Here is a 26,218-nt window from a genome sequence, read left to right on the forward strand (position 1 = left end):
GAAAAGTCCTTGTTTCTTCTCATCAGCAACGCTAGCTCGTCCATCTTGTTGGCAAGTGAGCGTACGTTGGAGAGAAAGATGCCTGGTAGAGGCGTGCGTAATCCCCGTCCGCGGAGACGGACAAGAGCGCCCGCTCTCTTTTCTCTATGGTGCGGTCTCCCTCTTTTGATCACAGAATGGACCAAATCCGCAGCTGACGCTAAGATGACCGGTATTAAGTCCATAGGGATGATGAATCTGATGTTCAGTAGCTCTTCGCGGGTGTAAGAGCACCCGGACACACAATTTACGCACAAAAACAAACAAAACAGAGCGCACGAGGGCACCATGATGATGTAATTATGTTTGACATATCAACTTAATGTGTATTATATTTATCCATGAGAGCATTTTTTGTTGTAAATTGTGAGGTATGGCTGTTAAAATCTTGGTTGTTTTAAAAATGATGACAGATGTGAACAAGAGCATGTATTGTCTTTGTGTGATGATGTAAATAAGGTGTGGTTGTATTGTATATTAAAGGCCTACTGAAATGATTTTTTTTTATTTAAACGGGAATAGCAGATCCATTCTATGTGTCATACTTGATCATTTCGCGATATTGCCATATTTTTGCTGAAAGGATTTAGTAGAGAAAATCGACGATAAAGTTCGCAACTTTTGCTCGCTGATAAAAAAAAAGCCTTGCCTGTACCAGAAGTAGCGTGACGTCACAGGAGCTAGTATTCCTCACAATTCCCCATTGTTTACAATGGAGCGAGAGAGATTCGGACCGAGAAAGTGATGATTACCCCAATAATTTGAGCGAGGATGAAAGATTCGTAGATGAGGAACGTTACAGTGAACGACTTGAGAGGCAGTGATGGACGTATCTTTTTTCGCTCTGACCGTAACTTAGGTACAAGCTGGCTGATTGGATTCCACACTCTCCTTTTTTTATTGTGGATCACGGATTTGTATTTTAAACCACCTCGTATACTATATCCTCTTGAAAATGAGAGTCGAGAACGCGAAATGGACATTCAGTGCCTTTTATCTCCACGACAATACATCGGCGAAATGCTTTAGCTACGAGCTAACGTGATAGCATCGTGCTTTAACTGCATATAGAAACAAAAAAATAAACCCCTGACTGGAAGGATAGATAGAAAATCAACAATACTATTAAACCGTGGACATGTAAATACACGGTTAATGCTTTCCAGGCTGGCGAAGGTTAACAATACTGTGCTAACGATGCCATTGAAGCTAACTTAGCAACTTAGCAACGGGACCTCACAGAGCTATGCTAAAAACATTAGCTCTCCACCTACGCCAGCCAGCCCTCATCTACTCATCAACACCCGTGCTCACCTGCGTTCCAGCAATCGGCAGAAGGACGAAGGACTTCACCCGATGCGTTTGGTGGCCCGGAGACGTAGGAAGTCAAGGTGAGGTCGGCGGCTAGCGCGGCTAGCGCGGCTAGCGCTCCAACAAAGTCCTCCTGGTTGTGTTGCTGTAGTCCGCTGCTAATACACCGATCCCACCTACAACTGTCTTCTTTGCAGCCTTCATTGTTCATTAAACAAATTGCAAAAGATGTCCAGAATACTGTGGAATTATGAAATGAAAACAGAGATTTTTGTATAGGATTCTACGGGTACCATAACTTCCGTTACTCTGACTTCGTCACGCGCATACGTCATCATACCGCGACGTTTCAGCCGGATATTTCCCGGGAAGTTTTAAATGTCACTTTATAAGTTAACCCGGCCGTATTGGCATGTGTTGCAATGTTAAGATTTCATCATTGATATGACATATATCAGACAGCGTGGTCGGTAGTAGTGGGTTTCAGTAGGCCTTTAAGTATGTGTCAATGAAAGGGTTTTATGACTTTTCTTAATTTGATTACATGCTATAGTATGATTTTATTGTCATAATTTTATTGCATGATTTTTGTATCCCTTTAATTTAGGTAGCCAGGGACTGCAGATGGACAGTAGCTATTTAGATATAATCTGGTACAGAACATAGCTGTCTTTGAACTTAATGTTTCTGTGTATTGTCCTATCATATAAAGACTAAACTAAATAAACTACTTAGTGAATTATTGAGGCTACAATAATTCACTAGGTGTTGTAAAATATCATATTACTATTGCAAAAGCAAACATTGACCTCAAACATGACCTGTCCTCCGCCTCTGCTCTTGCTGCGCTTGACTATCAGCTGCCTTTTCTTTTTCTTGGATGTTTCTGAAAGTCCCACTACTATTACTACTACTACTACTACTACGACTAACACTGTCCCTTTTTCAGGGACAGAGGGGGGAGGTGAGTTTGGATTGTGTCAAGTTTCAGCGCTTCAAGGTTTTTATTTAATTGATAATTACAGTGGTTGGCGGAAGCAACCCCAACCTCAAAGGAGGATGCTAATTCAGTAATTAAATGTTTTGTGAATGATCTAATACCCCGACATGGTTTCCCCAAAAATATTAGGTCAAACAACGGCACCCATTTTAAGAAAACAGGTTATCATCCTCAGTCACAAGGTAAGGTTGAAAGGATGAACAAGGATCAAAACAAATTGGCTAAAATCTGTACACAGACCAAATTGAATTTGATGGACATGTTGCCATTAGCGTTAATGATCATTCGAATGTCCCTGAATAAAACTGTTTTAACGGGCTTTGAATTTTTCACCCTATGAACTGCATACAGATCAGCCCTTCCCAGGACCAGCAGCTTCCTTGGAAGGCGGAATCAGCGTGAGACCAAAATGGTATTTTACAAAATGCAGAATTTGTGTGCAAGTTCCTCTGTGCAAATTCGAGGATGACAGCCCGCCACTCCAGATTCCCTTCCACCCGCCGAGAGGGGCAAGGTCAAAATCGGATCCCAGACCTGTTCCCGATACCTGACTGGAAGGAATCGGGAGAGGAGAGACAACACCCGATACCTGACTGGGAGGAACCTCAGAGGAGAGAAAACACCTTGCCAGCGATGACGAGAACGACTAAGGTTGCCAGCAACGATGTGTTCGTCGGACCTCCAGCAGCTGTGGAAGGAGGTGTCGGGAGTGCCGAGCGGCGAGGAGGCCTTGAAGCAAGCCGAGAGCCTTCCCCAAAGCCCCAACAGCCCCAACTCTACCTCAGCCTTCCCCAGAGCGGCCAGCGCGCACATGCCACATCATCTGCCCCACTCAACCCCCTAGCAACGCCTTTTGAGCCTGCGGCATCTGAAGAAGAACGGGAGCAGGCAGAAGACTCATGGTTAGCCACTGAAAGGGGTGAAGTGCTGGTAACCTCTCCCCCAGGTCATAGAAGAGCGAGGCTGTAGTAACAAAATAAACACATAGTCTCACAGCCCAGAAGACGACGCCGAGAGAGATCTCCCTCCGTTAAGCTGCCATCTACACGAGTACTAATCGAGCATGGACTCATACGATATTCAGTTTTGTGTTCAAAATCAATTGGTAATCAACAATATTGGTAACTACACTCATTGCAAATGCCGGAAAAATAATTCTGCAACAGCTTACAGTCATAAGTCTATATTCATTTTAAAACAGATTTTGTTTGATTAATCATTAATGTGAAATACATCTGAATAAGCATATATATATATATATATATATATATATATATATATATATATATATATATATATATATATATATATATATATATATATATATATATATATATATATATATATATTCATCTAATTATGTTCAATGATGTTCATGATCAAAGTATTCTGTTATTCCTTTACTAAATCAAAGGGTAGGCCACTAATTGTGTTCTGTGATATGGTTTTACTGCAGGCTGGTAACAGCGATCACTCCGTAGAAGGGTCATAGAGGAATTTCGCCTTGTATAAAAACATTGGGGTTTTTGCCTCTATCTGTGGTAGAGATTTTTAAGTAAGTGGCCTACGTCAGGAATCGGTATGGTCCAGGGTTCTAGAACCCTGGAAGGGGGGGATGTAGTGGAATTTCTGACCTTTTAACTATATTTCGTGTCTGTCAAGAATGTCTGCTCGTTTCATTCTTTTCTACTCTGAACCATTGAAGGATCATATATGGGTGAAAGTTGAATATACAGTCGGTCTGACCATTCTACAAAATGTTTTGATTGGCTATTATGACTAAGGGATTCAAGGATGTAGCAGAACAAACAGGTCGAAAACAACAGGACCTTAACGCATGAGGGAAACAGATAAAATGGCCAAGTGACCAGGGCTATGGGTGATTTGCTTGATTCTCGAGTTCTCCGGAGGTTGTTGTCTGTCTGCATGGGCAACTCAATCCAACTTTGTATTTTTTGATTATGGGTAAATAAAACTTTTGTACTAAATTCACTTTTGTTGCTGTTTAAGCTTCGGACCATCCACCACAATGACAAGACCAATTCAATTGATTATTCATGGTTAACCCTATGCAGAAAGCTTTCTCAACAGTAAACCATGATCTATAACAATATGCCCAAAGTGGGGCCTGCGGGCCAAACTTGCCCCATCATGTCATTTTGTTTGGCCAGTCAAAGGGTGGCAACCAAATATTACACATATTCATACTGACCTATTTCAAGCTGCACAATATTGATACTATGTCTGCAAGGCTACACTGTAAAAAAGTCAGTATATTTTAGGGTAAAAACATGGCAGCTCAGTTGCTGAAATTTACCCTAAAATGATCCGTAGTACAATTTTTCCATTTGCAAATAATGCACTGTAAAAAAAAAGGAAATATAGATTTTACGGTAAAGTTGCAGCACAGTAGCCAGAATTTTGCGGTTAAAAATAACAGTGGTATGGTTTTTCAATTAATAACTACATCAACAGAACCAACAAAATGGAGGAGGAGTAGCTGTGTACGTGATGAAGAACCTGAACTACAAAGTGGTAAAAAAAACATGTCATTTGCTATAGATAATATCTTAGAATATATTACCATTGAAATATGTTGGGAAAAAAGCAAAAACATATTCATCAGTTGTATATATAGATCACCTAAGTCAAGTATAGAAACATTTGAAGAATGGATCAAGGCTACTTACATGGACAATGGACAAAGAATAATTTTCTCATGTGGTGACTTTAATATTGACTTATTGAACCCTAACAAGCAAAAGTCTAGTGATGACTTCATTGATACAATGTACAGCATCAGTTTATATCCTAAAATCACAAAGCCAAGCAGAATCACAGCACACTGTGCCACGCTTATTGATAATATTTTTACCAATGATTTTGATAATAACACTACAAGTGGTCTACTTATAACCGACGTTAGTGATCATCTGCCAGTTTTTACAATATATGATGGAAACTACAAGAAGAACATGGAAGACAAAAGGACATTTCGAAGACTGTGCACAGAGAAGAGGATGATTGCCTTCAAAATTGAGCTACAAAAGCAAGATTGGGACAATGTGTACAATGAAAAAGAGGTTGATGAAGCATATGACCATTTCTTAAACAAGTTCATAATACTTTATGACAAACATTGTCCATGGATACAACTCAGTAATAAGTAGAGAAAGAATAATCAACCATGGTTGACAAAAGTATTAAAAAATGCTTGTAAGAAGAAGAATACACTATATAGAACATTTATAGCACAAAGAACTATAGAGGCAGAAATTAAGTACAAAAAGTATAGAAACAAGTTAACATACATACTACAATCATGTAGAAAAGAATATTACAGTGAATTATTGGACAGGAACAAAAATAATATGAGAGCAACATGGGGCATCCTCAATAGCATTATTAAAAATGGAACTAAGAGGGACCACCCTCAATACTTCTTAGACGGAAATAGAAAAAAATGACAACATAAAGGAAGTAGTTGAAAGCTTCAATAATTATTTTGTAAATATTGGACCAAAATTGGAAGAAAGGATTCCAGACTCAGTTCCAATTGAGGACTATAATGATACCATAGAGCAAAATCCCAACACCATGTTCCTCAGTAATGTGACACAGGAGGAAATAGTTACAATTGTGAAAAAAAGTAAATCTAAGACTTCAACTGATTGTAACAGAATTGATATGGAAACGATAAAAAAGGTCATTGAAGAGATCTCAGGACCATTAATGTATATTAGTAACCAATCATTTCAAACAGGTACATTTCCAAACAAAATGAAAATAGCTAGAGTTGCACCAATTTATAAGACTGGAGACAAACATCAATTTACAAATTATAGACCTGTTTCTTTACTTCCACAATTTTCTAAAATCATTGAAAAACTGTTCAATAACAGATTAGAGAGTTTCATAAATAAAAATAGAATACTCGAAGAGAACCAATATGGATACAGAGCTAATGTTTCAACTTCAATGGCTTTAATTTAAATTACAGAAGAAATTACCCATGCAATATATAGTAAAAAAATGTGCGGCAGCGGTTTTTATGGATCTAACTAAAGCATTTGACACAATTAATCGCAATATTTTAATCAAAAAACTAGAACGATATGGCATCAGAGGGTTAGTCTTAAACTGCATAAGAAGTTATCTAACGGACAGGAAACAATATGTGAAGCTAGGCGAACACACATCTACAACGCTAAATATATCCTGTGGTGTACCTCAGGGATCAATACTAGGACCTACATTATTCAATCTCTATATAAATGACATTTGTAAAGTTACAAAAGATTTAAAGTTAGTATTATTTGCGGATGATACAACAGCGTTTTGTTCAGGAGAGAACACACAGAAGATAATACAAATAATAACAGAAGAAATTAACAAATTAAAAAGATGGTTTGACAAAAACAGACTATCGTTGAATCTCAGTAAAACTAAAATAATGCTATTTGGTAACAGTAGAAGAGAAAGTCAAACACAAATACAAATAGACGGAGTAGAAATTGAAAGAGTAAATGAAACCAAATTTCTAGGTATAATGATTGATGATAAATTGAACTGGAAATCTCACATAAAAAATATACAACATAAAGTAGCAAGAAACACGTCAATAATGAATAAAGCAAAACATGTTCTAGACCAAAAATCACTTCATATTCTCTACTGCTCACTAGTGTTACCATATCTGAGCTACTGTGTAGAAATATGGGGAAATAATTACAAAAGTACACTTCATTCATTAACGGTGTTACAAAAAAGATCCGTTAGAATAATACATAATGTTGGATATAGAGAACATACAAACCCTTTATTTATTGAATCAAAAATACTGAAATTCCATGACATAGTGAATTTGCAAACAGCTAAAATTATGCACAAAGCAAACTATAACCTGCTACCCAAGAATATACAACAATTTTTCTCAAAAAAAAAGGAGAAATATAATCACAAAAAAAAACTTAATTTAAAACATTTGTATGCACGTACAACACTTAAGACCTTCAGTATGTCAGTATGTGGAATTAAATTATGGAATGGATTAAGCAAAGCAATCAAACAATGTACTAATATGATCCACTTCAAGAAACTCTTCAAACTTAAAGTGTTTACAAAGTACAAAGAAGAAGAACCATGACAAACATTCTCAATTTATTTCATCCATCCATTCATTCATTCTTAAAGTAATCTTACTTATCTCATCATATGAAATATGACTTACTTCACCAATTATTATTATTAAATTATTACTATTATTTATTTATTTATTTTTATTGTGATTACTTATGGAGTTCATTGTGAATAAATTGTGAACAGGAAGTGAACAAAAAGTTTTAGCAACTGTTATGTAAAGAAAAGGGGTATGATTAAATAAGCTCTGCTTCTTCCTACTCCTTTTCGAACATGTTGAAAAGAGAAACTGGAAATTGTGATGTATCATGTTGTATGCTTGCATGTTCGAAATAAACTCAAACTCAAACTCAAACTCAATTTACAGTAATGCACTGACCGTAGATTTTTCTATAATAAAAAAACTGGCAGCTAAGTCGACAAAATTTTACCGTAAACATAGAGTTAGAGTTAGAGAGTTAGAGTTTGAGTTTATTTCGAACATGCAAGCATACAACATGATACATCACAATTTCCAGTTTCTCTTTTCAACATGTTCGAAAAGGAGTAGGAAGAAGCAGAGCTTATTTAATCCTACCCCTTTTCTTTACATAACAGTTGCTGAAACTTTTTTATTCACTTCCTGTTCTCAATTTATTCACAATAAACTCCATAGGTAATCACAATAAAAATAAATAAATAAATAATAGTAAGAATTTAATAATAATAATTGGTGAAGAAAGTCATATTTCGTATGATGAGATAAGTAAGATTACTTTAAGAATGAATGAATGAATGGATGAAATAAATTGAAAATGTTTGTCATGGTTCTTCTTCTTTGTACTTTGTAAACACTTTAAGTTTGAAGAGTTTTTTGAAGTGGATCATATTAGTACATTGTTTGATTGCTTTGCTTAATCCATTCCATAATTGAATTCCACATACTGATGTACTGAAGGTCTTAAGTGTTGTACGTGCGTACAAATGTTTTAAATTACATTTTTCTCTAAGATTATATTTCTCCTCTTTTGTTGAGAAGAATTGTTGTATGGTACCGGTTTTCATTTTTTAAGAGTGGTGTTGTTTTTCATTTACAGTAATGCACTGTAAAAAAAAAATTAACACAGACTTTTCTGTAAAAAAACCTGGCAGCTCAGTCGCCAAACTTTACTGTAAAAAAATAAGAATGATACAGTTTTTTAATCTACAGTAATGCACTGTAAAAAAATTACCATTGATTTTTCTGTAAAAATCTGGCACCTTAATCATCAATATGTTACCGTAAAAATAAATGTGGTACTGTTTTTAATTTAAAGTAACCTACGTTAAAAAAATTACCATATATTTTTCTGTAAAAGACTGGTAGCTCAGTGGCCACAATTTTACCGTAAAAATAAGTGGTACCGTTTTTCAATTTGCAGTAATGCACTGAAAAAAAAGTCACAGACTTAACGATAAAAAGCAACAATAATTTGGTCTAAAAATCATTGTAAATTCTACAGTGAACAGTTTGTTACCGTAAAATATATACGGTTTTTTTTACAGGATAACTAGCTGCCACCTATTGGCTTTATCGATCGATGGACTGTATCTTCTTACAACCTTATTTATATATGGCAGTCTGAGGCTAAATTCCTCACTCGTGGTGCTGTTGCATGTTAAAGGGGAACTGCACTTTTTAAAAAAAATTTACCTATCATTCACAATACTTATGTCGGACAAGAACACATGTTTTTATTTTTTTTAATGCATTATAATTAGTAAATAAATGCAATCAAAAGTATGCTTAAAATGTAGCCTATAGGAGCCGCTCTATTCTGCCTATAAAATACCTTTAAAGAAACATCCAAACACCTCCATTAAGGTTTTATATACAAGCTGTAAGTATATATGTAATGTAGTAACAGGCACATTTATAACAATATTTCATATTTACAAATTTTGATCATTTTAAGCATATGCGGCGCATTCATTTCAAAAACGCATCACGACGTTCGCTTCTTTTAACTACATCACTGTTTAAAACTCTCATGAGAGCCAACACACATAATTAAACATCACTTACCATGTCAGCTGTCATTAGGAGGCCGACAGATTGAATCTTGTTATATTACCGTTTAGATGAAGAATGACTTATGGGTAAAATGAGGACCGCCCATTGGCTCTTTTATTTACAATTTATTTACGTTTGTTTACGAGTGAGAATGCATTTTTTTTAAATACAGCCAACATCATGTTTTTTATAATGATTGTGAACGATAGGCAACATTCCCAAAAAAGTGCAGTTCCCCTTTAAAAATCGTTGTTTGGCCGCCAGACCGTAGGCACTTTTTTCTTTGGCCATGAAGGTAAAAAGTTTGTCCACCCCTGATTTATAATGTTGAACGCTGCAATAAAATCCACATGTAGTAAGACAGCACAAACATATTTTTTTATCATCAATTTGTTGCTGCCAATCATCATTCATATGGAAAAGTTTTATAGCTGCAGAGTGACCATCTCTGTAGGCATGCTGAAACTGCTGAACATGCTGAAAGATAAGAAATTTGTTTCAATGATTTTGCTAAGAACAGGTAGAATACTAATTGGTCTACTATTGGTACCACAAAAGGCTGTCTTATTATTTTTAGGTATGGTTATCATTTTGGTTACTTTACAAGCTTGAGGAAATAGATCTCCTCTCTGAGCTGCCACCTTACCGTGGTAGAGGAGTTTGCGTGTCCCAATGATCCTAGGAGCTATGTTGTCCGGGGGCTTTCATGCCCCCTGGTAGGGTCTCCCAAGACAAACAGGTCCTAGGTGAGGGATCAGACAAAGAGCAGCTCGAAGACTTCTATGGGAATGCATCAACAAGGACTCAGATTTCCCTCGCCCGGACGCTGGTCACCGGGGCCCCCCTCTGGAGCCAGGCCCGGAGTTGGGGCACGATGGCGAGCGCCTGGTGGCCGGGCCTGTCCCCATGGGGCCCGGCAACGTGGGTCCCCCCTCCAATGAGCTCACCACTCATGGGAGGGGCCATATAGGTCAGGTGCATTGTGAGCTGGGCGGAAGCCGAAGGCAGGGCACTTGGCGGTCTGATCCTCTGCTACATAAGCTAGCTCTTGGGACGTGGAACGTCACCTCGCTGGGGGAGAAGGAGCCTGAGCTAGTGCGCGAGGTTGAGAAGTTCCGGCTGGATATAGTCGGACTCACCTCGACGCACAGCAAGGGCTCTGGAACCAGTTCTCTCGAGAGGGGCTGGACTCTCTTCCACACTGGCGTTGCACACAGTGTGGAAGAGAGTCAAGCCGGACAGTGACAGGAACCCCAGAGCCCGGCCCACCGCGCCGCCCACAAGGGCCAGCAGCAGGCCGCAGACAGACGCACCCGGCAGAGGACAAGGCACGAGAAAAGCAGGGGACAGCCAGACCCCGAGCCAGCGAGAGACCATACCCCACACGGGCAGAAAAGCGGGACGCCCCGCCCGAGGGGCCCGGAGACCCCCCGCAACCGGACGGGAAGACCGCCCCCGCCCCACCGGCAACCGGGCCCCCACGAGCCCACCCCCCACCCCCGGAGAGCGCGGCAAGGCCATCCCCCGGCCACCCCACCCAAGCCGGCCGCCACAGGACCACCCAGCACAGGGCCACGGGAACCACCCACCCCTCTCGCAGGGACCCCAACGATGGAGATGGAACAACCAGCAACCGCCCCGCCAAGTCCCCCCGCCCCTGAGGTAGGGGGAAAATAAAAAATAAATACAAAATAAAATTAATAAAATATATTTAAAAAATAAAAATAAATAAATAATTAAATATATTAAAAAAAAAAAAAAAAAAACACACACACAAGGTCACTACCCCAACAACTGGCCGACTCGCAGCACCTCGGAAAACCTTGCAGCACCAAGCTACCACAGTAGACGCAGGGACTAGACCCAGCAGGCCCCAACCAAGACGGGCAACCGGAAGGGATGGACGGTGGGACCCAGGAGCTCCAGACACGCAGTCGGGATGCAGTAGTCTGAGGCGCCGACCCCCACCTGACAGGCAGGCCCAGAACGTACCCCCAGAAATATACATACATATCTATATACATACACATGTACACATACACACACATACACATATATACATATACATACACATATATACACATACACATAAATATACATACATACATACACATACACACACATATACATACATATAAACAGCTTGTCAGCCCCGACAACCACCACGCGCGCGCGCTGCCACCAGTCACAACATCAGCCAGCCCCCTGCACCAGACTCAGCAGCCACGGGCGCTCACACCACAAACAAACAGCAGCAGAAACAGCAGCCGTAATACCCCCAGACAGCCAGCACCACCCAATCAAGTCAAAGCGATCAAACAAAAAACTGCGACCGGCAACCACACGCCAACAGGATCACGGAGACCAGCCAGCGCCAGCCCGCCGGCCAGCCCAAACGCCAACACGCAAACAAGAGACACCAACACCCCACCCCCACCAAAAGACCCCACCACCCCAACCCAAACCCGCACAAACACACCACCGCCCAAACAACCGAGACACAGCATCCAGACCAGACATGGGGGCCGCGCCGCCACCACATCAAGTCACCAACAGTAGGCCTTTAACGTAGAAGTAAAAATAATTTGATTACTAATGGAATTACTCTTTACTAAATGCAACAGTGACCAGAGAAAGTAATTAATGTGTTACTTAACCCTTGTGTTGTCCTCATTTCCTGTATACACCCCGTGTCTTCCGGGTCAAAATGACCCATCTTCACAAAACCCCTAATATAAGCAGCTTAATTGAATTTAAACACCAAATTTCATTTTCTTGAAGAAACAACTTGTCATTCACCACAAAATGTGTGAATAACTGAGTTTTCCCTCTTCACATCATTTCTATAGCTTAAGAAAAGCAAAAAAATGTGAGTTTTGAATGCATTTTTATTCATCCCAATGACTCAGTTTCTTTCTTTTCTTTCTCCAGTGAACAATTGAAGACAATGTACAATACAAAAATATGAAAAATAACATAACCCATTCAACTAATTAACTAATTAACTAACCCTAATTGGCACATGTAGGGCAGTTTGCAAGTGCGCAGTCTTTGCAGATATATTTCTTACACCTGCAGCACATAGTATGTGTTTTACAGTCCTTCTTTTGAGGGGAGAACTGACATCTCTTCCTCTTACTTGCCCTAGCTGGGGAAGTGGCTGTGGTAGCTGGATCCTCAGGTTGATCAGGAGATCCTGCACTCTGAATAGCTTTTACAACTGCTGCTGAGGCTTCTGTGCGGGGAACATGCTTCCTTCTTTCAATGAGTGGAATTACAAGTGCATTTAGCTTCTCCAGGAACACCCTCCTCTTGTTCTGCTTACAAGACATCCAGGTCGGGTTGATCTCTCTCTAAATCACAAAGGCATTGTAGGAGGAAACATCAATGATGTTGTGGAAGATGACCAGGGGCCAGCGGGCAGTCATCCTTCTGCAGCTGTATGTTCCAATCACCTTATCTAGGTTGTCCACACCTCCCTTGTTGCGGTTGTAGTCTAGGATGATGACTGGCTTCCTGTCCTCACGATCGCTAACGTCACCATCTATGTGCAGTGTTGCTCAGAAGAACTACATTGTCCCAGACCTCTCTTATGGCTGCAAGTTTGTCTGTCACACGTCTTGCTGGTCTTGACTCACGGTCATCAAATCGTATCAGTCTTGAGTAGGTGTGAAAGAGTTTGAGTGGCATTGTGGCTTGGAAAATGGGCCTTCCACTCTCTGCTTCCCATAGACTAGTTGCAGCCTCACCTCGGGACCTGTATACACCGGCTAAGATTAGCAGCCCTAAGTAGGCCTGCAGGTTAGTCTCATCCATCTTTTTCCAGCTGTCTCCATATTTGCGAAAACCCTCCAAATTTTTCATCTCCAGGATTATTTTTTCAATTGCTGGTGTGATAAACAGGTAGAATTTAGAAACAATGTCATGGGCATGAGAAACGGCATACCTTGTGGGTCCTGGGGTCATCTTTATGATGTTTTGTTTTGCATGCCTGCCTTGATGGTCAAATGCTGCTGAGGACCATGTTATTTTGCCATTTTTTGAAAGGAAAGTCTCTCTTTCAGCTTCAGGGTTTTCTTCTTCTGAAGATGATTCATCGTGCTCTGGATTGTATTCCTCCCCACCTTTCTCTTCTGATACATCCTCCACTCCCTCTTCTGAATCAGAGTTGTCTTGCTGGACATCTGAAAAAATCAGCTCTAAAGCCTCTTCAGCGGTATGACGCACACTCGGGGCCCTGTGATCTGCAGCACCTTTATAATCTCTGGAAATCCACAGAAAAAGAGCTCTGCTACTGATGGACTATAACAACTAAAACATTGTAACATTCTGTGATGTATAAATAACTTTGTGACTTTGATTTCAACACTTTGTGACTCACGGGTCATTTTGACCCAAAGACCACCTTTGTAAATTTTTTTGTACAGCTTACATGGAAATGTGAATAAAAGCAACATTTCACTTTTTCTACTGTTGTTGCCAATCTAGGAAAAGTCATAAAATTTCAAGTTAAAAAAATATCGTTTAGGGCATTTTTTTTTGGTTTTTAACACAGTGGCGGGTCAAAATGACCCAAGGACAACAGGAGGGTTAAAAACATTTTTTTTAAATATATGTCATACCATATGATAGGCTGACCATATTCTGAAATCCCAAAAAGAGGACACATATATGCGTGCCAAGGCGGGCAGCACGCCAAGGCCGGGAAGAGGTGAAAATTTGCCAATGATACTCGAACTTGCTTTATTAATAATATATTTATTTAAATAAAAAATGTTTTCCCCTCTGTTGACAGCAGTGTTGGCGCTAGGAATTTTCAAAATGGGGTCCCAGAGACCCCATCAAGTCATAAAAAGGGGGTCCCACAGTAAATTTTTGGGGTCCCACTTTTTTGTAAGCGTTTTGAAAACAAATGACAAATGTATGCATTATCCTGTTGTATCTCACACTCTGTATTGTGTTTTGGAAAAAGGTTGTCATAAACGTTACTTATTTAATTTTAAAAAATTATACAAAAGAAAACACATTTGTATACATATGTAAATGTATTCAGTTATAAACGTTCATTCACTTTCTTCTTTCCTTCATGGATCTAAACTTTACCACTGCTGATAGTTTTTTCTATGTTTTTAATTAATAAGTTGTAGGTGTATTTATTTCAGTATAAAAGTGTAAAAAGTGTTTTGCTTGGGCCATGAAATGATGATAATGGTGTGCCAGGGCATACATACATTTTATATTTAACGCTTAGATCTCTGGAGTCTACATCAACTTCAGATCTATCCCTCATTTCAAAATGTTTTAGTTTTTTAATGTTGTTTTTTTGTTTGTTTGTTTTCCGCCCTTTTTTGTCAAACAAAACTATGTTTTTTTTATAGCAAACACATAAAATATGCAAAATCTTCCACCAGAAATATTTTTCAAAGTGGAATATTTGATGTGAAGTAATCGGAACCTTGGATAGGTCAATAATTCATAATAACATTGATTTTGATTCAATATTATGTTTTGAGCAATGATAGTTTGAAAGAAAAAAAAAAACAGCTTTGTTTCATTAGTCAACATTGCAACTGTTTCTAAATTACATTTCACCTGTAAGCTTTTTTGTTTCACTTTTGTTATGTTTTTGTTTATTTTAATAGTATTTTTAGAATGTGCCGTGGGCCTTTAAAACATTAGCTGTGGGCCGCAAATGGTAAAAAAAAAAAAAATCTGCGTCCTTTCTGATTTCAATGCGTTAAAAAGAAACAATAAGTGCGTTAACGCCAACACTGCTTGACAGTATAACAAAATAAGTCACACTTATATTCTGTAACATTCACAGTTTTGGAAAAAAGTGCAAAGGTAGAAATATTCAAAATAACCTCTTGTATATAATCTAAATATAAATAATGCCTCAAAGCAAGTTAATTAAATTCAAACAAAAAACAGCAGACAAGCTATCGCCCTGCACAGCTGTTTTGTGCTTTGTAGTGTTGATATGGGCTTGTAGATCGTTGGCCCCTTTATTTGCCACAGATATATACGTTCCTGCTTTGCACACAGTGCATTCTGCTTTCCATGTGTCACGGCCAGGACGAAAACACAGATACTTATCCCGCAAATCATCTGTGAAGTTGCATTTACGTTTCGGCTTCTCTCTTGTGTTCTGTCTGTCTCTCGACTGTCTCGCTCTCTTGCTCTCTGTCTCTGCCCCTCCCTCACGAATGTTGCTAAGTGGGCGCACCTTCACAATTTGTTTTGTTTTCAACCCCTTCTTAACTCTGGACGTACATTGAAAATACACGCAACCCTAACTCAAAATGCCGGATATTTGAGGCATTTAAGAAACCCCGCCCGGACAGCCCCGCAAAAGAGGACATTTAAAGAGAACGTTTTTTTTTTATTGATTGAGACTTTATTAGTAGGTTGCACAGTGAAGTACATATTCCGTACAATTGACCACTAAATGGTAACACCCAAATAAGTTTTTCAACTTGTTTAAGTCGGGGTCCACTTAAATTGATTTATGATACAGATATATACTATCAGATATATACTATCATCATAATACAGTCATCACACAAGATAATCACATTGAATTATTTACATTACTTACAATCATGGGTGTGGAGGGGGTGGGGGGTAGGATCTGGACAGCAAGTAGTGGACATAGAGAGAGAGAGAGAGAGAGAGAGAGAGAGAGAGAGAGAGAGAGAGAGAGAGAGAGAGAGAGAGATCAGGAGGCATAAGAAAACGTATCTGCATTTGTTAAAGTTGAAGTTAAAGTACCAATGATTGTCACACACACACTAGGTGTGGTGAAATTTGTCCTCTGCATTTGACCCATCCCCTTGATCACCCCCTGGGAGGTGAGGGGAGCAGTGGGCAGCAGCGGTGCCGCGCCCGGGAATCATTTTTGGTGATTTAACCCCCAAGTCCAACCCTTGATGCTGAGTGCCAAGCAGGGAGGTAATGAGTCCCATTTTTATAGTCTTTGGTATGACCCGGCCGGGGTTTGAACTCACAACCTACCGATCTCAGGGCGGACACTCTAACCACTAGGCCACTGATTGTTTACATTTGATTATTAGCAATCCGGGGAGGGTGTTAGTTTAGGGTGATAGCTGCCTGGAGGTGAACTTTAATTGCGGTTTTGATTGCCCTTTATTTTATACCTGTTGGGAGCGCATTCCACATTGATGTGGCATAGAAAGAGAATGAGTTAAGACCTTTGTTAGTTCGGAATCTGGGTTTAACGTGGTTAGTGGAGCTCCCCCTGGTGTTGTGGTTATGGCGGTCATTTATGTTAAGGAAGTAGTTTGACATGTACTTCGGTATCAGGGAGGTGTAGTGGATTTTATAGACTAGGCTCAGTGCAAGTTTTTTAACTCTGTCCTCCACCTTGAACCAGCCCACTTTGGAGAAGTGGGTAGGAGTGAGGTGGGATCTGGGGTGGAGGTCTAGAAGTAACCTGACTAGCTTGTTCTGGGATGTTTGGAGTTTAGATTTGAGGGTTTTGGAGGTGCTAGGGTACCAGGAGGTGCATGCGTAATCGAAAAAGGGTTGAACGAGAGTTCCCGCCAGAATCCTCATGGTGCTTTTGTTGACCAGAGAGGAGATTCTGCAGAGAAATCTCGTTCGTTGGTTAACCTTTTTGATTACCTTGGTTGCCATTTTATCACAGGAAAGGTTAGCCTCTAGAATGGAACCTAGGTAGGTGACCTCATCTTTCCTGGTGATAACAATGTCACCCACTTTTATAGTGAAGTCATTGACTTTCTTAAGGTTGATGTGGGACCCAAACAGGATGGATTCCGTTTTACCCAAGTGTATGGATAGCTTGTTGTCAGCGAGCCAGGTGCAAGCTCTACAGAGCTCAGCACTGAGGATTTTCTCCACCTGTGACTTGTCCTTGTCGGATACCAGCAAGGCCGAGTCATCCGCAAACAAAAACAATACACAGTCGCATGCCGATGACAAGTCGTTTATGTATATTAGGAACAGTAAATGTCCCAATATACTGCCTTGGGGGACTCCACAGCTCACCGAGAGGGGGGGCGGGGGGGGGAACGACGACACGGTGCCGTTTACCTCTACCACCTGCTCCCTCCCCTCCAAGTAAGATTGCATCCAGCTCCATGAGGTTTTGTTAAATCCGATTGCTCTGAGCTTATCCAACAGTATAGCGTGGTTAACGGTGTCAAAGGCCTTCTGAAGGTCCAGCATGACCATGCCGCAGTATTTGCCCGCGTCCACCTCATGTTTGATGTGGTCGGTCAGATAGAGAAGGCATGTGTCAGTGGAGTGGTTAGTTCTGAAGCCGGATTGGAATTTGTACATGAGTTTATTAGTGGCAAGGTAAATATCGACCTGTTCATAAACTATTTTCTCCATTACTTTTGAAATGGAACTGAGAATAGAAACAGTTCGGTAGTTGCCAGGTTCCAATTTGCTTCCTTTTTTAAAGAGGGGAGTTACTCTTGCTATCTTAAAATCTTTTGGTACTTGGCCTTGTGTAATTGATAGGTTTATTATGTGCGTGATGATCAGGGTAATGATGGAGGCAGAGTCCCTGAGGAATCTGGAGGGAATATTATCAAGGCCGGTGGCCTTGTTTGGGTGGAGCGCGCTCAATTTTTTAAACACCTCATCAGCTGTGACCATTTCTAATTTGAAATCATCGTTGGATACTCCTAGCTTTCTGTAGAAGGCTTTAATGTGTTCTACACCAAAGCGACCAGAGGGACAATGAGTAATGAGTTTATCAGGCCTTAAAAAGGCAATGTCAACAAGTTTTCCTGCTGATCTCATTTTGGGTAGCAATCAATCAATCAATCAATCAATGTTTATTTATATAGCCCTAAATCACAAGTGTCTCAAAGGGCTGCACAAGCCACAACGACATCCTAGGTACAGAGCCCACATAAGCAAAGTTTTTCTTTTCACACAAACTACATCGATGACTTGTTGATTAAGAGGGGTAGTAGAGATCATAAATAGTGCGATCACCCCGTCCTTGGCCAAATGGCTTCTGCTGAAACCCAATCCGTTATGAGTCCTCTGCACTTGAAATATGCTTTCAGATTAGGTCATGCATGCACAGATCTCTGCCACACTGTTCAGGTGTGTTTCAAGGGCTACTAAAAAGAAAGCCTCGAAACGGATAGACCACCCTACGCCGACCTATGCGCAGACCTCAACAATGACTTAGCGAAAATAAACTGGAAATACTTGAAGTGAACATCCGAGGTTTACGCACCAATATTGGGGACCTCTCCAACCTCTGCTCAGAGAATAAGCCATCGATTGTCAGCTTGGTAGAGACATTCTTGGACTCCACCATTCCAGACGGAGCAGATGAGATACAAATTCCTGGATACTCACTCAGTTGTCGTAGAGATTGCACTGGGGCGGCCAAAGGCGGTATAGCAGTCTACTATCTAGAAGGTGTATCCATCTACCACAATCCATCCAAAGACCCTGAAGACTTCGAGCTTATGTGGTTCACTGTTGCTCTGAAGACCGGGATGCTGCTGATAGGTGCTGTTTACAGCCCCCAAAGTGCCTCCAATGAAGTCTTACACTACCTCGACAGAAAAACCTTCTCTGTGAAGGACAAGTTCGGAACAGAGTCTATGATGCTCATTGGCAACTTCAATGTAAACCACAAAGAGTAGCTGGGGAGCAATGTCACAGATGCTGCTTGATGACGAACCCTGCAACTTGCCAACTGCCTGGGACTGGAGTAGATTGTCACTGAACCAACTAAACATAACAACATTCTAAATTTGGTTCTATCAGACACTACAGCAACTACATACACCCTGGCAAATGTTGGCTCCTCGGACCATAACACTGTACATATCCGGCTAAAACTATCAGTCTTCAGAGATAAGCCATACAAGCGCAGAGTCTGGAGTTGTGACAAAGTTCAGTTCTGGGAAATGAAAGGGTACCTAACTACCATGAACTGGTCCAGTATCTTCAAGGAAGAAGATCCTGAAACAATCTGCACCACTCCCACTAACTTATTGCAAGACGCCATGGCTGCATTCATACCAACCAATATCATAACCAGAAAGCCTGGGGTTAAAGCTTGGTTTGACGAACAATGCAGAAGAGCAACCAAGAAAAAGCGACGGCTCTACCGCAAGATGCAGACATCCAACGACCTGGTATGAAAGCAAAATTTTCTGGAAGCAAAGGCAGAGTTCAATAAAACTGAGAAACGAGCAAAGAGACAATACAACAACAAGCTGAAAAAAGATATATCGGACAAAGCCCTCAGCTCGAAAAAATGCTGGGGCATTGTGAATTTACTCTCCGGGAGAAGTGGCTCTATGGATATACCAGTCATCAAACATCAGGGTATCCCCCATATCAGCAAGTGAAAAGGCCAACATCTTCTGCCAAACCTTTGCGGACAAGTGCTCATTGCCTGGGGCATCAGCACAACCCCAGCTTCAGAGCCCACCACCATCCTCTTACCTAGGCGATGTCCACTTCAAACCCAAAGAGGTGAGGAACATCCTACGCAACCTCGACTAAGGTAGGGCCTCAGGGCTGGATGAAATCCCTACGAGGGTTCTCAAAGCATGTGCCGCAGAACTAGCCAGTCCCCTCAGCCGTCTCTTTCAATTCCTCTTCTCTCGTGGCTTGTTTCCTGACCAATGGAAAACTGCAAGAGTGAACCCAATTCACAAAAGGGACTCTAAAGCAGATCCATCCAAGTACCGTCCCATATCCCTGCTCAGCGTCATAAGTAAAGTGATGGAATCCTCTGTCCACAAACAGCTACAGAGATATCTCCTCCGCCATGACCTTATCTCTAATAAACAATATGGTTTCAGACCAAACCACAGCATAGCAGACCCCCTTACAGTTTTGTCACAGACATGGAACAACATTCTCGACAAAGGTGGCAAAGTGTACGCTGTTGCACTGGACATTAAGGGTGCATTCGGCCAGGTTTGGCACAATGGCCTTTGTGCTAAACTCACCTCAAAAGGTGTAACTGGAAGACTGCATGTCTGGCTACAGAACTACTTTTCAAGGAAGAACCATCATTGTGATCTCCGGTCAATCTTCTATTCCACTTCCCACAAACACATCTGTACCCCAGGGATCAATTCTCTACCCATTACATTCTCCAACTTCATAGATAATGTTGTGGAACAGTGTGAGAACTCCATATTCTTGTATACGGACAACTCCACCATCTTCGCACCTACAACAACATCAAATGGACTGGAGGTAGCTGCATCGCTAAACATAGACCTGGAGAACATTCGAAAGTGGGCTGACACCTGGAAGGTCACTTTTGAGCCCAACAAGTGCAAGGCTATAATCCTGTCCAGGAAGAGGAATCCATCCCGACGAGATCTCTTCTTCGGGGCCACTAAAATCAGGCTATGTGAGCAGTTAGAGGTTCTGGGTCCATATTGACTTCAAATTAACGTGGACCATCCACCTGTCCAACATCTGCCAACACGCTGGCCAACATCGATAAAAGGTCAGGTCAGGAGCATTGTGGAGTACTCCTGCCTAGCCTGGATGAATTCTGCTCAAACCACTCTTGGGCAGCTCGACATCATCCAAAAAATGTTTTTTAAAATCATCAACGTGGATAAGGACTTTGCCCTACAGCAGTTCGCCATCAGCAAGCTCTGTCATCGACGAGCAGTTGCAGCAACAACTGCCCTTTATAAAATGCATACCCCCAGCTGTCCTGCGGATTTCATAGCATTGCTACCACCAGCCCACATCTCAGGTTGTATCACCCGGAGGGTACTACCAAGCCATGCCCTGGAAATCCCAAAGTCTAACACCAAATGCCTCAACAGGAGCTTTCTCCACTCTTATTACAATATGGAACAGCCTTCCCCCTGTGGTTGTTGGAGACATTAAATCAAGCACTATTCATGCCTTTAAGAAGAGGCTGAACAAATACCTACTCAGTTTGTGACTGTACTCCCTTAAAGCTCAAGGACTTTTTAATCATCAAATATATAGTTCATATATACCTCTGAGTAGATGCAGATAGGTTCTTTGAATGTATTTTCTTAAACTTGTATATGCAAAAGCGTGATAAAAAAAATGTAAAAATAAATAAATAAATAAAAAGATCCCAGTTCCTTTTGTTTATTTTGCTTTGTGCAAGACATCCAGTTTGTCCTTAAACTTTAAAAAATAAATTATGGTTAAGTCGATCTCTGTACAGTTCTGCAGATGTTTTAGCATCATTTGATAACGACTTACATTTTTCCATTATTGTTGCATTCATATTTACCGTAATGTTCACAAATGCTGCCCTCCACGATGGATCCACAGATGGCTCATTTCGTTTATGTTTATGTTTGTGACTGGTCTGCATTTGTGTTTACAAGTCTACAGTTATAATTGTATCCTGGTATTGCATGCATACGTCTAATTTCAACACAGTAAGTTTAACAACAATGTATAACATGGCTAGGAACACAAACAGGCATCGTCATGAAATGAGTAGCTGGGCTGTTGGAATTGCAAGGGGTAAATTATACAGTAAATCTAGATAGATCCTAGTAGTGATGGAGTAGCTACATTCATCAACAAAACTTGTGTGTCACCCTCTACTTCAAATCACGGTCCGCGGTCCGAATTTGGCCTGTGAATGACACCTCACTGGCCACAGTTTGTAAAACTTGGAAGATATTACAATTTTTGCAGCGGATTTCTAAAAAAAACAGCAACATGCTCCTGTTATAATAGGAATGACTATTGTTTTTCCGAATTTTGTAACTCTGACAAACTAAAATCAAATGTCCACTGCATAAGACGCAGGCTCTATAAGAATACTAGTGAAGGAAGAATACAGCCCTCCAATCCTTAGTTTTCTGGAAAATTTAGGGCTGTTCAACAATTTAGTTCAACAGCCCTATTCTACCTGACAGGACTTACCTTTTTTGCGTGCCGTATCGTCAGGGTCCAGATTCCGGCTGACTGTCACCACCTTGATCAGGAGGCGGTTCGTCCCCTGGCGGATCATGTTGACCACCTGTCTGTGGCCCACCTTCACCACATTCTCTTGATTTACCTATAACACAAACATGCAAAGCAGATGTAACATTAGTGGCAGAGATACAAACAAAAATGGGATATTATTTCTTAATCTTATAATAATCTTTTCATAACAGGTTTGTGGAGAGTGAACGTTCTAATAACATTACTTATCCCTTAGATGCACAACCTATACCTACACTCTTCCAAGAGTAGGGTCAAAAATTACCCCATTTAAAATCAGTGCGTTTTTCCAATAACTCTGTTGTTATTCTTCAAAATGTAATATTTTCATATTCCAGGTATTCCTAATACAACATGTTTGTGACATGAGGCCATTTGCATTTTTATCATTTATTTTTTCATTAATTGCAGTTTTTGTATAACGACCCACTCTTTCACAAGTGGGGCCAAAAATTACCCCAAGCAGTTCCTATGGAATCTTTTATGAATGTTTAATTCTTATCAACTATGACTGCCCCACTAACACATCTGATGTCATCTCTCACATCTGATGCAACTTTGACTGTCAATACTGTCCCACTTACACATCTGATGTCAGCAGTCTCACCACCCGGTCAGGGGAAATATCTGATCAACTAAAGACAGTAGGGCGACAGAAAGCTAATGAGTTCATTCCAAATACTGTAAAATGTTCAACTATTTACATTCCTATGGCTAATTATAGATGTAAAAACCATAGGAGGTGCAATTATACATGTTTGTTATGTTTAACCTATATGTTTTGTGTTGTAGGCAACACGGTGGAACAGGGGTTAGTGCATGTGCCTCACAATACGAAGGTCTTGAGTTCATGTTCTCCCCGTGACTGTGTGGGTTCCCTCCGGGTACTCCCACTTCCAAAGACATGCACCTGGGGATAGGTTGATTGGCAACACTAAATTGACCCTAGTGTGTGAATGTGAGTGTGAATGTTGTCTGTCTATCTGTGCTGGCCCTGCGATGAGGTGGCGGCTTGTCCAGGGTGTACCCCGCCTTCCGGCCGAATGCAGATGAGATAGGCTCCAGCACCCCCCGTGACCCCGAAAGGGACAAAGCGGTAGAAAATGGATGGATGGATGGATTTTTTATATTTTTTTGTCATAAAGACATACAATCATTTGTGCTTACGGACTGTATCCCTGCAGACTGTATTGGTCTATATTGTTATATAATGTATATATTGTGTTTTTTATGTTGATTTAATAAAAAATAAAAAAATTAATAAAAACATTTTTTTTTTTTTTTTTGTGCGGCCCGGTACCAATCGGTCCACGGACCGGTGGTTGGGGACCACTGATGTAGAGTACTGAAAACAAGTATTTGATGCCCTGCTGATTTTTAGTTTATATTAAGAAATGGACAGACAGTCCAGAATGTTTGTGTGGTAGGGGGTGGGACCAGGATGTCATTATATCATTTGCATAATTGGCTACAACACTTGTATTTTTTTTCAAAAGGCCAAAAATTGTATACCAATATTTAAAGACAAATCTGTGTTATTGTCAAGACGTGGACTTTGGAGTGGTTGTTTTCCCGAGATGCAAGTGAACTTGGACCGGACATGGCGTGAAGGTAGTGACATCTTTTATTTTTACACTAACAAAAAGAACCAAAGGCGCGCACAAGGCGGAAGTACAAAAACTTGGCTAATGAAACAAAAACACTAACAGTGGCATTAATAAACAAAACTTACTTGGGATGACGTGAACAGGGCAGCATGGACTATGAAACGAGCAGCGTGAACTAAGTATGAAACCGTAAACATGGCATGAAGCAGAGTGTTGTCGCCAGAAAGACAGCCTGGCAACTGGAAGCTTAAATAATAGTGACATGATTAGTGACAGCAGGTGCGTGACTCAAAATGTGAAAACGTGAGACAGGTGCGTGACATGAGGATGTGAACCAGGTGAAACTAATGGTTGCTATGGTGACAAAGCAAGGGAGTGAAAACAGGAACTAAAAAGTGTCCAAAAACCAAGCAAAACATAACTAAACAAAACATGATCCCAGATATCTAAAAACACAAAAAAAACCAATGATCAAGAGTCATGGTAGGGTGGGAGGGGGACTTGGCGGTGGGTCGCCAGACCACGTGTCCCCGAATCCACCGGGGCAGAATCAGGTGGCGGCGACGCGTAGACCGCTGCTGTACATGACGAGGTGGGCGACCCGGGAAGGGCCACATCCATGGCCGACGAGGAGGTCGGCGTACCTGGCGTGGCGGACGCCCATGGAATGGCCACATCCTTGGCCGACGAGGAGGTGGGGGCCTTGTCGTCGTCGTGGCAGGCGGCGAAGCTTGGCGTGATGGGTCGTGGCGTGGCGAAGCTTGGCGTTATGGGTCGTGGCGTGGCGAAGCTCGGCGTGATGGGTCGTGGTGTGGCGAAGCTTGGCGAGATGGGTCGTGGCGTGGCGAAGCTTGGCGTGGCGCGTCAGGCGGCGAAGCTTGGCGTGGCGGGTCTTGGCATGGCGGGTCTTGGTCTTGGCTTGGGTCTTGGCATGGAGGGTCTTGGTCTTAGCATGGAGGGTCTTGGTCTTGGCTTGGGTCTTGGTCTTGGCTTGGGTCTTGGTCTTGGCTTCGTGGAGCTGCGACTGGCGGCACTTGGCGGTGTGGAGCTGCGACTGGCAGCACTTGGCGGCGTAGAGCTGCGACTGGCGGCACTTGGCGGCGTGGAAATGCGACTGGCGGCACTTGGCGGCGTGGAGATAGCCGTGGCGTAGGTGCTAGCCTTGGTGCTGGTGCTAGCCTTGGCGCAGGGCGTGGAGCTAGCCGTGGCGTAGGTGCTAGCCTTGGCGCTGGTCGTGGTGCAGGTCGTGATGCTAGCCTTGGAGTAGCAACAGGTGCTAGCCGTGGTGCAGCTAGCCGTGGTGCTAGCCGTGGTGCAGGTGGAGGTGGCCTAGCTGGGGGTTGCGGCTTGGCAGGCCGAAAAACCGGTGGTGGTGGCCGGACCGGAGGTTGCGGCTTAGCAGGCCGAAAGACTGGTGGTGGTGGCCGGACCGGAGGTTGCGGCTTAGCAGGCCGAAAGACTGGTGGTGGCGGTCGTGCTGGAGGCTGTGGCTTGGCAGGCCGAAGAACTGGTGGTTACGGTTGTGCCAGAAGCTGTGGCTTGGCGTGGCGATGCTGAGCCACCCCACCTAAACAGTTCCCAACCCTAGCACCCCCCCTCAAGGAGCGGATACCAGACGCGCTCCCCGCGGTCTGGATCCGTTTTTTGGGGTGGGTGGAGGGAGGTCAGGAGGGGGGCAGAATCCTCCCCATTAAATTGTCCAAAATGTCTTTCTGTTTTACCCACCTGGGTTTTGTTGGGTAAAAAAAAAGAAAAATGTTGTGACGTGGGCGTGGCTTGAGTCTTGGCAGGCGGGGCATGAAATTGGGATGACTGTGATTGAGAAGCTCTAATTTTCAAAAACATGTCCTGGTAATGCCTTATCTTGGACTTAGAGTCTTTTGCTGGGGGCGGATGATCAAAAGAAAAAGAGTTCAGAAAAAAAAAACCTTGATCTGTGATGTCATCCTTGAGCTGCGGGGCTGGCAGCAGCTTGCTTCCGCCCGTAGTGGGAGGAGCCTGCGGGAGCGCCGCGTGCTGTCCGCTCGCCTTCCCTGACGTCCTTGGTCTGGAGAGGTACTTCTGGGACTGTGGTGACGCAGCGCGGTCCTCGGACCAAATGGAGCTAAT

The 26,218-nt window shown here is 41.9% G+C and overlaps 1 protein-coding gene across 1 annotated transcript in view; it reads right to left on the reverse strand.

Annotated features, from left to right (window-relative positions):
- shank2b (SH3 and multiple ankyrin repeat domains 2b) overlaps positions 1-26,218 on the reverse strand; it is a 562,868-nt gene that overhangs the window by 155,032 nt on the left and 381,618 nt on the right. Inside the window, exon 11 of the mRNA XM_062036576.1 lies at positions 22,440-22,575. Coding sequence (XP_061892560.1) covers positions 22,440-22,575 — 136 coding nt within the window. The remainder of the gene's footprint in view (positions 1-22,439; positions 22,576-26,218) is intronic.

Source organism: Entelurus aequoreus, linkage group LG02 (assembly GCF_033978785.1).
Source record: "Entelurus aequoreus isolate RoL-2023_Sb linkage group LG02, RoL_Eaeq_v1.1, whole genome shotgun sequence".
Classification (NCBI taxonomy): Eukaryota; Metazoa; Chordata; class Actinopteri; order Syngnathiformes; family Syngnathidae; genus Entelurus; species Entelurus aequoreus.